This window comes from Chlamydotis macqueenii, chromosome 3 (genome assembly GCF_036417535.1).
Source record: "Chlamydotis macqueenii isolate bChlMac1 chromosome 3, bChlMac1.mat, whole genome shotgun sequence".
Taxonomy (NCBI): Eukaryota; Metazoa; Chordata; class Aves; order Otidiformes; family Otididae; genus Chlamydotis; species Chlamydotis macqueenii.
In genome coordinates, this window is record NC_141558.1 from 76537775 (window position 1) to 76556870 (window position 19096).

Here is a 19096-nt window from a genome sequence, read left to right on the forward strand (position 1 = left end):
AAGCTCACTACCACTGGGGGCAATTGCCAGGGCTTGTTACTTGAAAGGATGGCAGAACATCGTATAACATTACATACCTCTCCTGTTGTACTTGAAGAAACATTACTCCTGACTTCTCTATAGCAGAAGAAATTTCAATGAAACAAAAAAGGTGAACTTTAAGATATCAAATGATAATTTCTGTTATAAGCTCTAATACCTCAAGCTCCAAGACTAGGTATCTGCCATCTGCAGTTCCTGCAAATCCACCCTCTAAAACGGACCATGATCCTTGATCTCTGCAACGCACTCACGTTCCTTCATACCAAAAAATCCTACCCCGCAAAGTCCCAGCCAAACCGATATGTATTCTTGGACATGCAATTCACCCCACCAGTGAAGCACTCCATGCAAACATTTGTCTCTCCTGATATCTTACCCTGTACATTTAACCAAAGTCAACTGATTTAGTAGAAGGATACAAATTTCTAACTTTTTATGCCCAAACTACCAAAACGACTCTATTGGTAATATTGCAGCTTCAGAGGCACCTATGAATCTATACATTTAACAAGACATCTAGCAATAAAATCTACAATTCTTGCATTTCAGTATCTTCACTCTTATCTACCACTATTTTGAGATTAATATTCTACTAGTAGCAATTGCTCAGTTATAATGTGTGTGCATTTCTGACAGCACTGACTCATTTCTTCTCTAATTATTACTGCAGACTCACACTGATTATCGCTCCTTTTACCCAAGCCTAAGAAAAGCATATCTTGAAGAATGCAAGATAAAAACCACAGAGCAAAGAGTACAGAATAATGACTTCTCCAAGTCTTCAGTGACCTACAGTGGACAAGAGGGACTATCAGTTTAGTTGAACAATTAAATTCATATTTCATATTTTTCTGTAGACATGAAAATTCTGAACAATTTCACAGCAATGACTAATTAGCAGTCAAAAGTCCAGACAAGAGCATGCGATGCTAGCAAGTACAGATTTAAAAGCTATTTACTAGGATGAAAAACATATTAATAAGAATCTGTCAAAAGTTATTACAAATTTATAGATGTCTCTTCACACAGATGATCTACAAACTATCTCACAGCAAAATAAGATATTTCAGGCAAACGCAAACCTAAATTACATTTTTATGTAGCCTGCGAAAATACCACTTCAGGGCTCAGCTGAAGCTCAATAAATCCCACAATGAGACAAAAAAAAATTTTTTTAATTTCTCAGTCTTGATGATCTATAATGGAGCAGTGAATCAGATAATGGATTCTTGTTCTGGTAAGCACATTTTCTCTGTCCAGTTCTTAACCAGACAGTAGACAGACATATGGTCAGAGAAGTCCTCCTTTCTCAGGCTATTGAATTACACTTTCCAATTACACTGTCCAAAATATAGAGCAAGGTTTACAGTCCCTAATATATCTCCTTTCACATCCACTGTCCTTTCTTGTATCACAGAAAGGATAGAGTAAACCAGAGAGTAAAAGTTCCTTTGCCTTCACCAGGAGCACTGCCAAAGCTGACAGTGCCCTAACACTTCCCAAATTCTAGCGAATTTATTTTCCTGCACCCATTTCTCCAAGCAGCAATAATAGCTGTTTATCAAAAGCCCGAATGCTGGTTTTTTTACAAATAATCTGTGCTTTTCTGATCAGAGTGAAGTTTATCAATCCATGGTGCAATAAAAGCATGAATTGGTATCTCCAGGTCAGTTTGAAGAGGAGAAAAGGTTTAACTCAGCAACAATGCTGGCAGATCCCTAAAAGCATTTACTGACATCAAATGTGTTTCAGCATATTTATGTCCAAATCTAAGACTACTTTCAGATTGCCAACATGACTTTAGAATGGGTGCCAACAATCTATAATCAAACCTTTTTAAGTCATTAAAATTACCAAAGTTATTTCAGATAGACAATGTTATCTACTTAAAAGACAAAGTTACAGGCTCTAATAACTTTTTATATTATTTTATCTTATTTAACTAAAATATTATAGAGTAAGATTAAGGATCCACTACTACATTGAAAAAAGTTTCAGTCTTTTTAAGTTAGTCTGTTGTGGATTTTTTAAGTAGTATTCAAATATCATATAAAATTAGATTACATAAATTTGAAGTAGTACAGAACCTTAATCTGAGAGAAGTTTGATGCAGGAATTTTTCTTGATTGCAGATCTAGCATTTCATCGGTTAAACTGAGCAATACAGACACTTGAGATACTTGTTATTGTTACTATTCTGACCCAGAATACTCACTTCAAGAGTTTATTACCTAAATAAACAAGACAGAGAAAACAACACAACAGCAAAGAGATCAAAACAGTGGATGGCAAGGATCATGCTGGTTCCACAATCATTTGTTTGCTGTGATGCATCACACCACAAAAAGCCTCAAAGACCTGTGAACCAAGGTCACCCATCCATTCATGTTTTCCACAATTACAGTTTTATGCCACACTACCCAAAGCATGCAGGTAAACTGAGCAAGTCATTACTAATATGTGATCCAATGATATAATTTCAGAATGAAACTCTGCAAAAATTACAGGTGAACAAATAATCCTCACAATGGCTAATCCTGAGGGTTGAAGCAGAAAAAAAAATCAACTAAAACATTCTAAATTTGAACAAGAAGAAACAGCAACTGTATATAAGAGGAGGGAACTTCCTTCCTATGCAGTCTCCTCCAACGGTGAAAGTTTTCACAGGTTAACAAAACGCTAACATGTAATAAAAGTGATCTGATCCCTCAAGTATTTATCTTACGAAAAAGAAAACTTCCCTGAACCAAAATAAGTTGTACAACTAAGCCCAGTGACAGAAAAGAGTTCATTTGTTAGCCCCACACGTACTGAACATCATCAATCCATTCTTGAGAAGTATTTAATTCAGATTATATGTCTGGAGAAAGGAAGTGAGATGAAAAATCTATACAGCAAAAGGCGGTGACAGCAAGGAAGCAATTATTCAGAAGTTACAGTTGGAGCCTCGCTATCCAAAACGAAAGGGCTCGATTCTTCCATTTAATTACAAATTCGGTCATCCTCATGACATTCTGGCAGATACAAAACACCGCCACCATTTTCAAATAATGTCATCCTTAACATATATAGTCTTAACACTGGATACCAGAACTTAAACATATGTTTTACAGAAAAGAATATAAGAAGTTCTGTGGAATGAAAAAAAACCCAACAATTACATTCAAAGCATAAAAATAATCACCTTTGCCCTGATGGATTTTGTAAAATATTTGAATTCTTAAGATTGGAATTCTCTCTTCTACTCAGACTGCTTGATATTTTCCACCTATTCATCTAAATATTAAATTAATACTTCCATATCCACAGTATCTGAGCATACGGAATTACTGATTTCAGATGGACAACTGGTTTTGAGTAAGGACCCCTGCAGGTAGGGAAACTAACTGGGACCATGATTACCATCAAATTCCTGTCCAACAAGTGAGGCTTGAATTTACAGTTTGCATCGTTGCTATGAAACATCTACAGTAAAGATGTCTTTTCTTTAATTGTGCTTGGCTTTCTCTCAGCCCTGGTTACTGGTCCAGCAAAGCACATCAGAATTCCACACAAGTGCAGAAAAGGGAGAAAAGCACATCTCTAGTAAAGCCACAACAGTAGAAATAGCTGCATATTTGTCCCCACAGAACCAAAAAGTCAAAAACTTAGATGCTAATCTTTTATTAGCATCGAAGAGTATTTCTAACTGCTTCTCTTAAAAAAAAAAAAAAAAAAAAAGAAATCAATCTGAGACTGCCTTAGCTACAATAGGATGACTTTCAGAAAGTAAATTAACTACAACGAAAAATGTTATCCTTCCTGATCACGCTGCACAAGTCCAGACTAAAATTTTAACCATTAGTACTCAATATAATAAAACCTTGAGAAAGAGAGCAGCTCATCACATGTTTTACAGGCTAATACTTGTACTACCACATATATTTATTTGCTTTTAGCTAATATGTAGCAGATAATTAGCTTACATCCCATTTTTTTTCACACCAGGAAAAACATCTAACTATTCATTGGGGAAACCCAGTGTGACCAGGAAATGGTAGATAATGCATATATAGGGCTTTTCTGCACTGTCAGCTAAAATTTGCAACCTGTGAGTCCTTTTTACCACCTATCTTACTATTAACTTGCAAGTAACAGGTGTCTTTTGTAAATGTCTGTTCCTCCCAAATGAAAAACTGAAGCAATCAGAATATAACTTTTGGACTCAACAATTACACTTGCATTAGCTGTTTAAAACAGTTTTTATCATTTTTATCCTCTTTATCTCAAGCACAGCATATGCAAATTATATGCGTGTTACCGTAGAAATAAACTTGTACTTCTGATATACTGTACTTCTGATTTCTAACCCACATTGAGATGTGAGCTAGAACTTTGCTTGCAGTCATACCGGCTGATGCAGATCTTGCAACAAAGGATGACACCAGAGGGTGAGATTTTCCAAAACACCAGAGGATTCAATAGAGCAAAAGACTTGCTGAAAAATGTTAATGGATTTTGTTAATTTCCCCTTCGCCTGTATTTCTACCCAGATTCCCTTTTGGTTTTTCAGTTTTTTTAATGGAACCAAGCTGCTGGCAATAATGAGAAATCTATAAAACAGAAAGAGCTCTCAGCGTATTAAAAAATCCACAAAACTTTTATAAAATGCTAATGCATATACTCATGCACTGTAACGATACTTTAATGCTATTTTACTCCATAATACTGGTGGCACAACACATCAGATTTTATACTACTGGCAGTTAACTTTTTCAAGAAATCTTTAAGCCCTTCTAGGTTATCAGTGTAACTTCCTCCTCATAATCTTTGGAAAAAATAAAAGAAAAAGAAAAAAAAAAGTCACTATCTTTCAAATACAATTGAAATAGAATCCATATTTTTTTTTAAATTCCAGCTGTCAGGGATAGTGCAGCCCATAAAAAAAAAATAGAAATCATTTGAATGAATAAGGGGCTGAGAGTCTATCCTGGTCAACCGAGCCCTTTCTTCAGCAGATCCTAAATCTCCAACTCAGTACACCACTGGAACATCCAGGCCCAGATGTATCCCATGAGCACTAGGCCCCTGCCCTGCTCCAACCAGCCAGAGTGCCAAGGGGAATTCCTGGGACTTGTGAGCAGGTGTACAGTTGACGTGTACATTGAGCAAAGCCTCAATACAACACAAGCAATCTTCTTCAGATTTTAGTTTACAGGGGAAAATACCCACCTCATCATACATTCAGGTCAACGCAATAGGCAAACAGAGTGGGAACTACATTAGGCAGGTTCTCAGCTGGTTTAAAGCAATATGCTATTTGGCCAGATCTGTCAAACTGCTCAACAAGAGATCTTCAAGTCTTCAGAACCCAGAACTTGTGCTAAAGGTACCTAAGAAATGCCCTGCTTCCTAAAGCAATCAGTAGGCAAGACTCCAGCTGAGACAGTCAGGTCCACTTTCAAAGGAGGTTACAGACCAACAGGCTACTCTTACATTGTTAATCTCAGGAAAAGAAAAAAAAAAAAATCTGGCATTGATTATGGTTGCCTTTCCCTTTTTACAAGCTGGTCCTGTTTAGCAGCTCAACTAAACAGTAAGTGCAAACAGCTGTGAATAAAGTAGCACATAATGGTAAACAGCTTAACATGGTCAAAGGGGAACTTGCCAACAGATCATCCTGATGGGATATGCACACTACGTACAGGTGCTTTTATTTTGACCTCTAAATCCTACACACTCAGTGGCTCCGGTTTTGTTACTTCTTGTTTAGTAGAAACAAAGCACAAAACATTGACTTTTTTTCTGTATTTTCCAAAATCCTATGCCTCTGTTTGCTTATAGGAATTGGGGTTCTCATGGTTGGTTGCACTGCTCCTGATGCAATTACAAAAACAAACAAAAAGGGAAGCAGGAAATAATTCCATTCATCCTAGCATTCTGCAAACAGTGTAACCATATTCAGGAATTCTTCCTGACAGCCTTTCCTCTACTGATAACAACAAGCTTTCGTAACCTGGAGATTAAAATGGACATGACTGGGAGGCTCAGAAACCCTATATTGATCAGCCATTTATGAGAAATCCAAAAGGAAAAAAAAAAAACCAAAACCAAAATCCAGTTCCACTAGCACACTAGCATCAACAGAGTAAGCTCTGAAAATTTTAGTGCTCATTTATAGTGTAAATTTGGGACCGTGTCACAACTGACGAATGGACATCTTCACTCCACAGCAAGACCACAGCAGAACTGCATTAAGTGTAGTCTGCTGTTTAGGAAATTACAGAAGGTACAAAAGAGTGATGGAAAGCTGTATACCTGGCAATTTGTTTTAACAGAACTTTTTTCTGGTTTTGAAAAAAAAGGAATATTAAAAGGTCAGAATGTACAAGCACATAAAACTGCAAAAATGTACTCTTCCTCCTTTTCCTCCTTGCTTTGCAAAATCCAACAATAAATAGACACCACACCAAAACAAAACTATCAATGCTACCTAACAGGCAGCTTATCAATTAAATTGGAAAGGCTTTTTTGACAAAACAAATTTTTAATGAAATCACATTAACATTGAAAAACATTCCAGGAGGTCGGAAAAAATATTCCAGAATAGTAACATAGTTGGAAATTCAGTGTTAAAAGAAAAGCAAGTATTTGGCAGTACTCTGAATCTGGTTTAAAAGACCAAAAACCTGTAAAAAAAGATCAGTGCAAAAAAGATATGAAAAGTTATATGGAATGTCACTGATGCCACCTCCTTCCCTAAAGAGACAGCATCCTTTTATACCATCCATTGCCAAGTTTCTTGTCCAGAAATCAGAACTTACCAGGTCAACAAAAACTCCCTTGTACATTCACACTACTAAGAGACTACATCACCCTAAGTTTTCCAATATAGCTAATAATTTAAAGTAACAATATCACCAGGAATATCAGATCCCTTCTGTTAGGAATATGGCCCACAGATCATGCAAGTGCTTGCAATTTACCATATATATCTGAGTGTCAGATACCTGCATATCTAAATGGGGCCGGTAGAAAGAGCTGCACTCTCTGTGTAATTAAAGCTGTGTATCATCCCATAAATTTGCACTTCTTCAATTTCAGAGCCACCCTTAGCACTGTTGAGCATTCTAGCACTCAGTAGTGCATGAAAAAGTGGTCCTCTCCTTCTCTTAGTCTCAGTTGCTTTGGTCAGTGAGGCTCAATTTCTTTTCTCTGATTGGCTCATTCAATTTAATTCAATTTTTCTGATATACAAGCCTTCAATGTCTCTAATTGAGCTCTTTATTTAATATCATTTCCTTTCAGCTCTTCATCACGGTTCTTCCTCCACCACTGCTCCAGGTTCCCTGGCTCCCAGCAGTCTTATCCTAATTATTACTTCTGAACCTTGTACAGTCCAAGTGGTATTTCCTCAGCATTTGAGTCAAATAAGCTGTCTTTCTTGCTGCCTTAGCAAATGCAGCAGAAAATTCAGGGCATAGTGGTAATACACTCTCTACTCACTGTTCCTGGGAGAAATAATGACAGAGCAAATCTTGTTTAGTCGCTACTGTCCAGGTAGAGAGTATGCTCAGTTCAGATTAAATATTTGGAGAATTTCGTTGCCAAATCCTAACAGGTCTCTCCAGAGTACAAGCACTATCTGCCCACAGCCAATAACTCGGTCAAATTCAGACACTTTTTTCACAGCAGCAACAAAGAAGCAAAGGAGATAAATTAGAATAGAACAAATAGAGACTAAAAAGCTATTTTAGCTTTAACATCTTCTATTAAGAACAGTAGCACGGGGATGGGAAGCTAAGCACAGCGCTAACCTAGAGGAAAGATTGAATTCTGAAGAGATCTCAGGGGGATTTTTTTAAAACAAAACAGTTCTTTCTGTTGACATGTTATCAGATGAGATATACATATTTAACACACTTTGAGAGTCAATACGAAATCACACTAAGAGAGCAGGAGTTTTCGATGGAGTTCTCTGTGGAGTTCTCTTCTATCTCTCTGGATAGAAGGTGCACTTCCACCTCGTTCCCCAGTGACCTCTTTAGCATGTCTCTCACTACCACATTTTCACAGACCATAAATCTCAACCACTTTTTTTCTGCATTGCTCTGCAGCTGGTCTTATAAACTGGTTCTACTCAGCTTTTCCACACACATAACCCTGCTAGAAGCTATATGAAATCTGGACACGTGCATCCAGGGTAGTAGTGGAGGATAAGATCCATGACCTTGCCTTAATGAAACTTCACCTGTTGCTTTGAAAAGGGAACCAAAGAAGATTATTTCAAGTTCAGGACCCTTGAAAGAAACAGGTCCTCAGAAGCCGTATACTCCAATGTTCACCGTATACTCCAATGTTCACTGTGTAGTCAAGTTCATTTAAGTCATAGTCCCAAATGCAGATTTGAACATTGATATGATCGAGAAAATTACATAATCAGAATATTTTACAGGCAAATATATTTAATGTTTTTTACTTTTAGGAGTTTTTCACCAACCCCCTCCTCAATCACCTCAGCATTGCACTTCACGCTCTTTTGCTTGCTTCTTCTCTGTTCCCTTTCAAATACACAAACAGAAATCCCAGCAGTTATATTCTCATAAGCAAATTGGAGCAATCTTTTCAAATGAAATTTTTATACTCATCCTTGATAGCTCTGTTTTTTCTTTAGTGGCACAAACAAATAAAAATAAAACAAAAAGAAAATCACTCTTAAGTAAGTATGTGATAGTTCTAACTTTTCTGCACTAAGGGAACAAATTTTTCAACATCATTTGCAATTTTTTATCTTTGTGATTATCTGACATAATAAGTAACACATTTGATTATCAACAGTATTTGTCTTTTTATAACATCAAACATATTGTATACATTCTAGTTATCAACACGTTATTCTATTACTTAGTATTTCAAAAGTGCATGAAATAGTGCCAGAAAGCACAGATTTAGCAGCAGGATTTTATTATTGTTTAATGTAATAAGACTTTTAAAAATACTTTGCCTTCACAAGAAAAGCCTGTGTCCAGGCAGTGGGAAAACGGCAGAAGGAAGTACTCCCTACAGTGAAATTGCATTTGAAGATGCATAACTATGCAACTATAAAAGTGACAAATCAAGTTCCGATTTCTAGTCAGAAATATTAATCTTTTTTCAGAATCTTAGCTGCTTGCTATTCACAACTGTTCCCTAAAATATAAGTATTTACAATTTGTTTCTTTTTCTTTTTTAAAAAGATTCACATTCCTTTGCATTCTTTAATAATGGTTGCTAGGCTTTTGGAACAAAAAAAAAAAAAAACGTAACTCTATTACCATAGCTAGCTGCATGAGGCTAAGTTAAAGACTTTAGTCATGAGGGAACTCCTCAAGAGGTTCAGTTTCCAGCATATATGAGAAGTTTGGGTTCAAAAATCAAGAGCTGGTGAAAAAAAAAAGTGGAAAGGGACAAAAAGAAATGATGTGTTCTTCACACAGAGATACAGAGCAACTTCAAAAAAGTTTGATTTATATATACAGTTATTAGCAACTATTGGATTTGGATATCAACATGGCTGCAAAGTGTCCTCGAGCACTAAGGTACTACTGGAGCTCTGTGAGCTCACATCCGTATAGACATGGCTCTGTTTGAAAGGATGCTCTCTGGCAAACCACAGCTACCAGCAAGGTTGCTGGCACTCTTGACATGCTCACAATTGCTTTTCAAAATACTCCTCTTCCAGGAGCCTGAATAAGTGCCCTTTCCACTATATGTCTACTTGCAGTGCTTGAAAAAGTCATTATAGACTGGCTGGAATAACAGCAAAAAAAAAATACAGCTATTTTAGATGAAGATCCACAGGAGTCGAGTAGAGGTTTTCATGATACAGTTTCTGATACTATGGTTGGCACTACATTTTTCATGTGCTGAGACAGCAGTCATTTGGGAAAACAACTGCTAAGCTCAAGACCTTGGCATGTCAACTTTGGTTTTTTTCATTTTTCTAGATACAGGTCTCAAGCTTGCAATATGAGAGGTCTCCTTTCCTACCCTACTTTCAATATAAAACTTTCTCAGGCCCTAAAATATAAATTGTTTCGGAGAAAGTGGGGTGTGCACAGGCTGCATCTGTATGCCCATTTCTGAGTTAAGATACCTGTTGAACAAAATGATCTAGAGGATAAAAAAGCACGCGCAGCACCAACAATGAGCTCGCAGAATAAAAAGAGGTGACATAAAGATTCTTCTTCCTCAGCACTATATGCCGCTTTACGATTAAGTTATCATTTTTTCTTGCTTTTCTTCTCAACTCTCTTTTACCTTTTCTTTGGTAAAAGAACAGCACTGACTGGATAATGACATTTTCAGGTAGAAAAAAGGAGTATCTTTTGTGCTTTGCAGCATGCACAGTATCCCAGAGAACAATGTAATAATATTTTTTATTGACAGTTTTTGCATTCCATTTCCCCCTCTTACCCTTTTTCCTCTTAGGAACTGTCTGGAACTGCTCCTTACACACAGAGTAATGATGTAGTTTTGTATTTCTTTGTTGAGATGAGGCATATTTGTTCTAGAAACATATCCACAAACAAGAACACCTAACTAAGCAAGCCAAACCTATAACTAGTGAGGTCCCTTCCTGAAACAAGTTTTATGCTGTTATACAGTAGTACATGCAAAACCAAAACCAATCCAGTCAGGTTGGAAAAATAACTACAAAGGATCTTTTCTAAATAAAGTCTTGTGCAACTGTTTAACCCTGACCTCTCAACTAAATCCATTTAGGAAAGACCTAGTAGCAGTATGACAGATTATGTTCTATTAAAAATGAGTTTATTAATTTTATAATATGCACTGTAACATTTATTGGATAACATGAAGGATAATAAGAGAATAAAAAAAAAAAACTGTTAAATAAGCATCAAGCCATGCTTTCTCTAGTGTTACCTCTGCTTTTTTTAGCTGGCTTTGAAGCTCAATAGACCTACATGTCCCCATCACAGACCCTTTCAACAGCCTACAGGACACCGAGATGAGTAAGACACTATAGATGGTTCTGGACTGCTGCCAATAGCCACCAAAAGACATGGTCAGTATTTTTCATTTAAATATTCATCACTGCTGTGGTACAGTAATAACAGTAACTGCAAAACAATAACTTATTGCTAGGGAAATGCTAAAGGCTTTATTTATTATTCCCTCTCCCCAGGAGTCAAATACTTGTGGGATGCAAGTGCTACTGTCATTAAAGAAAGGTTTGGGAAACACTATCCATAAATAAACTCTTGGTTCCATTTTAATTTCTTGGATTCTGAGATATCACCAGGAGGAGTGTGGGCTAAATGATAAGGTAAAATTAGAGTAATAAGTGGTTTTGAAAGCTAGAGAATCTGCTGGAACACTGGAAAGCTATCATTTTCTCTAAATAGTAGTAATTCTCTTTTTCTTCTATTCAAGTACTTCTTAAGCTATACAGTCTAAAGGATATAATATTTATAAATGTTATTCATATTTATAAAATAACTTTTACAAATTGTTTCTGTAAAGATTTTTATGCATTTACAAGGTCCTATCTTTGTCTATAGGGAATATTTGTAGTGTTTGGCTGAAACCTATGGCAACTCTCTGGAGATGCTTATAAACCGCATTTTTAGTCTCTTGAGAAATTAAAATATCAAGTTACATGATAACCATATGCCCCCTAATTGGAAGGAATGCCTTCATTTTCAAAAGGTTACTCATATATGAAAAGATACTGCTCTGAACGCAAAATCACTTGGCGGCATGTAGTAATATGAAAAATAAGGGTAGGCATACGCAACTTTCACGCTTGTCACCATTTTCCTGGGAAACTCACAATTCCAAGGGCTTTTCATGACAGCTCTGACTGCAAGCCCTGTGAACCATCAGAAAGATGGTTCACAGCAGTAAGACAACATCAACGACACTACCACTTTCATGCAAGCATGCTGTCCTCAGATCCTGACAACTGACTGGGAGCTTCCCATCAGAAAGGGTCTCTGATGAAAAATACAGTTAGGCCAAAGCCTAAATATTTTATGGAAGATTTTTTTCCCCTAGATTTTCTCAGTTTTCTATCACAAAACTTGAAATAAATATTTACAGTTGCCTAGTCTGACCTGATTCTGACGACTCTGGTTTGCAGAAATGACCTGAAATATTAATTTTCAAATGTATTTCCTATTGAGTTATGTTGTCTCTTGGGGATAGCAGATCTGTGGCCTGGATGCCTTTGCAGATCACTCTCTCTCCTCTAAGCAGGACTCACGCATGTTTTCGTTGAATCAGGTCAATAAATTAAATCAGGAAGCATTTTTATTTAGAAAAGCGTTAGTTTTACTTAGAAACAAAAGAGTGAAACAAAATGTTCCACTGCTTTAAAATAATTTTTGAATCATTTAATTCCTTGAAGCCTTTTCATAGGTTAACTTTCATCCTTATTCGGAACTGAAACAAATAATAAGCACTTTCTACAGGACCCTGGATACTTACTTAGGATATAAAGTTTTGTGCTGTCAGAAGATAATAACATAAGACTGATCATAAAGCTATCCTTTCAAGGTTCTTTATTTTCTTGGTTATAATCTGTTAAAATTACATTGTTCAATACTTGGTTTTTATTACCTTGTGGACCCATTAAGTTTGTTACTAACCTCAAGAAGGCAAAAGTTTCACTCTGTTTTTACTAAACTTGTGTTTCAGTTATTCTAGATGTGAAAAATATTAGACACAGAGATAATATTCATACATATATGTAGACATTCAAACACTCAAAAATATATTATTCATGCACCTCTGCATGAAAAAAAAACAAAGGTACATACAACACTTGAAAACAACATCCCCTTCCATCACGATATAAATATACATATTATGTGGAGATAATTATTGTAACTATGCTGCAATTCCTTACACATTACTCTAATAATGTAGGTCTTAAATTTTTCTCATTTGATTTCTTCTTCAAAGTTCCAGCCACCTTTGCAGATGCCTCTTCTATGATTTGTGAGGTACACTACATCTTTGAACTGTATACCTCATGCACTATATTGTAGTCAAAGGGAAGAAATGGAAAGATTAAATGCTTCTCCTATTCACACCTGCTCAGAGTGGCTCTCAAATGCAGAAAGGATCCAGAAAACTCCCTGGGCTTGTGAGCACAAGTAAATCGCCCTACCGCTTTGGACTTCTCTGGATGCAACAGAAGCCTCAAAGTAAGCCTTTGAATGTAAATCTGCCCGTCAATACAACACTCATAACTGATTAAATTAAGCCAAACTGAATCTTCACCATGTTCTCATCTTTTTCAGAATTTAGAGAAAGCAATAGTATAGAATGGGATTAGACAGACTTGAAATTCCATAAATCTCAGTCAAGGTTTAATGCACATATGCTTTAAATCATGTCCTATTTAACACTTGTGATTACACAGTTGACCAAATTCCCCCCAGAAAATGTTTCCACAACCTCGTCTAGTCACCTTACAGAGATATACAGGAACATTTTTTTTCATCAGGAAAATCATTTACTCAGTTAGGGATCCTTACAGACAGACAGCTATAATTTCTGCCTCTGCAGCTAAAAAGTAACTCCCTACTTTAAATCAGAAGATTTGGAAAATTCACCATTAACAAATACAGGTGCACACTGGAAATCAAAAGAGTTTCAGCTCATTTACTATGAAAAGATAATAAGTTGTGTCCTACCTATGGTGGTAATAACAGTGCCAGCAAAGAAGAAGGAACTTCCCAAGTCCCAGTGACTGATTTGAGTAGATGTGTTTCCTAAAGGTAGGATTCCTGCATTTATTGCTGCCACTACTTGCTGCAAGTTTAAAAAGATTTTTGTCAATATTCATGAAACAATGATATTAATATACATTACACAGTAAATTGATCAAATCACTTATTTAATCCAAGCAATAAACCAGAAAAGGATCAGTGTTGCTCTGCTCGAGTTCTATCATTCAGTCAGGCTACAATTTAATCTTCAGCAGACACCCCAAGCACTTTGGCACGCAGCAGAGCTGTAAGCTCCAGATCGTTAAGGAGAATGCAAAATCCACAATATCAGTAACAGCATCACCTTAGCTAGATGGCAAACACAAATATTTCTACTGTTGCAACTATTTGGTGAAGAAAAATATGCATTAGACAAGATTTACAATGAGAATTTCCCAAAATGTTTTTCTATTGAGTTAGGTAAGCAAATGTACTTCTTAAAACATAGTCATTTTAAAACTCCAAGAAAAAATATCCATGCATTGTTTTAGATCAAATGAACTCAAATTAATTAAAACACTTTTGTAGAACAAATAATTCAATAATTAAAAATTAACAATCACAGTTATAAAACTTTAACTATAATAATTAAAAATTCAGTCGAATATCAAATGTGTATCTCTAAGTTTATGCAACTATATACTTCATAAATGTCATTCTTCAAAAATTCAGTTCTAGCAGCTAAAATGAACAATCTTGCCCCTAGTGACATTTTCATCGTCTCAAGAAACGGAAAACATTTCCTATTTCAGCAGTGTCACATACTGTAAATTTTTATCACAAAAAGTATTCCCGTTTAGTTATATCTCTATGGCAGATATATACCAGCATTTGAGTTAAACAGTACACATCAAGAAAGTGTATTTTAAAACTTGCAATAAATATTTTAAGGAGTGTGAGTTATAATTTCATTCTGAAACTTTAAAACAGGACTTATTTCTTATCACAATCCTATAATAATAATTGGTGTTTAACAAAAGAACAATAGAGGAAGCAATACTGCAGAGCTAAAATGAACATTTTAACTAACTAATACTTTCTGCTTGGTGGGTTGTCCAACAATGATTACAGACATTTCAGCAACAGGGCAGACCAGACAGGTTTCATGCATGGGCAGTCTGTTTCAGAGGATCAGTGTTGTGCACTAGCAATAATTTTTTCAATCCAAAAATACATTTGATAATTTGCATTTATGTCCAGATATCAATTGACTGCCCATGGAAGTCAGTTGATATCTGGACATAAATGACAAAATACCAACACTGGATTAACCAGGCCATCCATTTTTCATGATGGGATCTCAACGTATATCCATCATTTCCAGTTTGACTTTTTCAAAGCTCAGATGCACAAAGTAGCCATTTTAAAGTCCACAGCTGTAGCTCCACAGCCACAGGGATCTTGCTGCCGCACCTAAGCCATTTTCAACATCCAGGTTTACCAACAGAAAGCCAGATGGGGTATCTTTCCATAGATTTTACACTGTTGCATCTTACATGCCTTCAACTGTTTTAACTTTTTTTTTTTAAACATCAGAAAGGCAAACAACAAAGATATGGAATTTTCTGTCCTACTGAGGAATGAGAAAGGATGAGGAAAGGGAAGGGGAAGAGGGTTTAATTTTCCTTTGGGTTGGAATAATGAAGCTGTTTTGACTTTTGTACAACACATAGAACTTGGCAACAGTAAATACAGCAGCTCTGATACTGACAGGTGTTTACATTAGTGTAGGAAGGGACACATCAGGGTAAGCAGCATGTGAAAATCATCCCTTGTATTTGTTTTACAATTTATGCAATACAGCTATTCCTTTGACTTATAAATGCCCGTGTGCCGCATTATAAACCCTACTGAATACATTTTGAGTACTGTTTAATTTCAGTGGACTAAGAACTTATGTCACAGGTCCGTGTACCTGCAAATAGGAACATGCTCTCCAGTGAGGACATCATACGGTAGACTACTGGATCAATGGAATTTCATGGGACCATTCATGTTTTATTACAGTTCCTTGTACTGGATGAATGCACTACCCAGAGCAATACACCTGTTTCGGCAGTCCAGCAAGACCAAGTTTTATACAGATCCAGATGTAAAATGTTTTCAGAACTTTGTATCATCACTACATGTTTTTGAAGCCATGCTGTCTCAATGTGTTCTGTATGAAAGCTATGCCAATCCAGACTGCTCCAGGATTCATTACAGCTGTGCATCTCCTAACTGCGCTATACTGTACCTACAGAATTCCAGGGGAAAAGATACAACTTAACCCACAACTGCTCTGTTGGATCAGACTTAACAAAACACAACAGATGGATACAAAAGGCAATTAGCCACCTTTATTATGTCTCTGATTTTAGCCAGCTGCTAATTGGGAAAAGAATCAGGGGAAGTAGGCAAGTGATGCTTTCTCCTGATACATCCAGTTTTAGGGACTTTCCGAGTGCGAGGCTGCATCTGCATCACGGGATTCAGATTGGTTTGGATGGACCTTTTTACCATGAACTTATCGAACTACTTTTGGAGCTTGTATTTTGGGAGCCAAGTCATTTTGTGGCAGTAAGTTCTGCAATTTACTTGTGGATCATTTAAAAAGCACTTCCCTTTTGAGATTTTTATGTGCTTCAAAGTAACTTTATAAGTTCTTGTGTTATGAGAAACACTTGAATAGCAATTTCTTATTTATCTCCTTGAAAAAATTAATGATCTTATAGACCCATCAGCTGCCTCTTTTTTCCAAATTAAAGACTTTCTTATTAAATAATGTATTTAGCTATTTAAATAAATCTGTTGAATATTGTATATAAGTAATTTTTGAATGCCAGTATTTCTCATTGGCTTTCTTTGTACCTTTACTGATTTATCTGATCGACTACTTTAAACATAGTTTTAGTCATAAAGGGCCAGATGATGCCTTCTTCATCATCAGGTTATTAAGTTTCCAAACACAGACTATCATACTTCCTCCTGTGCTGTTCCCGTGCTTGGGAGAAGCTAGCCTTAAATACTAACAAAGCTGCTGCATTATACCCCATCAGAGTCTTCTGTAAGAGTCTTCCTTACTAACAAGGATGACAGTTAGGGAAGGTTGCTGGTTTGCTGAGATCAATACTACTATCTCATAAAGTCTTTGAATGTTGCCTGCAGATTTTTTGGAAGGGGTAACTGCATTTTCAGTTCTTTGGATCAGAGGACATAATTTCTTCTTAATTTGGTCGATGCCTATGAGCAGATCCTCATCTAAGACTATCCCCAAGTGTAATTTTAAAAGAAAATAATATATAACATAACTCCTAACATATGTACCTTTCAGGGCACTAATTCCAGGGTAGCATCTTTTTTCTGACTACATCCACCGCACAAACTTACCTGGAATATTGGATATTAACATTTCTTTAGCCTGGAATAAAAACCCAGGCTCATGCAGCTGGTTTCCACCAACTTCATTAAGAGCCAGGATTTCTCCCTTCGTGTTCAAATAGCGTGCTATTCATTGTCAGTGCTGTGAGATTCAGTTTTCTCTGCCACTTTATTCCTGGACTTCAGCCTTTTTTCTTGACATGCCTTACTACCAGAGCAAACACAATCACTTAATTTGTCACAAGTTTGGCATGTCATTCTTTCCTTCGTTCATAACTTCTTTTTGTCACCTGAGCCCTTCAGCTTATCCTGACTTACACAACAGCGATAGTAATCCTGTGCATTTTGAATCTCAAAACAGTTGGCAGTATGAAAACTCTATATAATCTGTACATTTCTCACGTTACAGCCTGTAAAGACTTTTTGTGATCTTTTCATGGGAATTTCTTGACTTCTAAAAAATTACTTTACAGTATTAAAGTTTACAGTGGCAATTTTTTCTAGTTTTTCTTATTTTAATTCCATATACAAACTCAATTCTGATTTAAAAACCAGTTTCACTTCAGCACTACGGAACCAGTCAGCACTAGAATAGGGATGTGGACAGTTTCAGTTCTTAAACTATGTAGATTATTTCACTTGCCTTACCTTCTTCCAGAGCATTTGTCTATTAGTTGTTTCATGTGAGAAGACTGAGGACTGAGTAAAGGAGAGGTCACCCAGCACATGGCACCCAATCAAGACCTCTATGTGCAATGATTTGAAAAATTATATGATATGGTTACAGTAAAAGGAATAGGTTTTTCACCATGTGCTCTTCTTTAATTGTCTTTCTAATGGTGAAAATGTGGGGTTTTTGATCATAAAAAGAACTGAGATTAATTTTTCAAATATCTAAAGATTTTAGGAATTAAATCCCTTTTTTTAAGTTACGTGAATCCTCAGGCTTGCTCTGTACTGTATCTTAGGCTAGGCAGGAGTTGTATCTGAGTACACATCCTAACTTGTACTACATCCAAACTACCTGGCTTCACCCCCATATTTAATAGAGCATCAGAGAAAAGAGACAAAGATGCTTGAGTCCAGAGTGGATAGGTCTGGCATGACCTGCCTTACTTTGAAAAACAGGACCTGAGCTCCACAGATACATAAACATTGCATTCAGGCTGTAATTTTTTGCTTAAAATCAGAACACTGCAAAAAGGAGAGTGACAATATGAAATCTTATTTTAATTGAATGTCAGCTTTTCATTTACTATATAATTTAGAAACACTTTCTGGTAAATACATTGCACAGTTTTGTATTATGACATCCTTGCATGCACACAGATATCTGCCCACAGAGGCCACACTGAGCTACCCTTGCAGATTAAGACACTGAATTTAGTGACTTTTTTTTCTGTCAAAACAAAAGATAAAAGAGCCTTTCAAATAGCACTATCATTTTATGAAAACAGAAGACAATTCTCCTAGGTCAGGAATTTCAACCCCTGGTCCTCTGACCCTGCAAGGAGTCAATGGAGATGACTGACAAAAGCCAGCCTGTTGGCAGTAGAGCTACAGTCAGTAAGCAGGGGTCTGCAGAACCACAGGAGCAATACAGAGAGGTTATAAACTGAGAACACTGCCCTCTGGTAGTCTACCACTGTCTCGTACAGGGATTGGGCAGAAAGGAGTACGTGTCAAGCCAGTTGCCCTAACAGTCATCTCCTTGTTCCACACCAGGTTCTTAATACGTGCTTTTGTACCATCTTCCAGTCACTTCACTTTTATGAAATGATGTAACACAACACTTCATTACTCTCAGCTTTTCTATCCAAAGATTAAAATAGAAGCACCTGAAATTATGCTTCTGATAAAATACAGAGCGTGCAGTCTTTCGTTACCCAGCTTGTCACGAGATAGCTTGTGCTGCCTGGCAATCATTTAACAAG

The 19096-nt window shown here is 36.4% G+C and overlaps 1 protein-coding gene across 1 annotated transcript in view; it reads right to left on the bottom strand.

Moving 5' to 3' along the window:
- KCNK2 (potassium two pore domain channel subfamily K member 2) overlaps window positions 1-19096 on the bottom strand; it is a 113030-nt gene that overhangs the window by 51379 nt on the left and 42555 nt on the right. The window contains exon 3 of the mRNA XM_086744274.1: window positions 13728-13845. Within this exon, the coding sequence (XP_086600400.1) occupies window positions 13728-13845 (118 nt within the window). The remainder of the gene's footprint in view (window positions 1-13727; window positions 13846-19096) is intronic.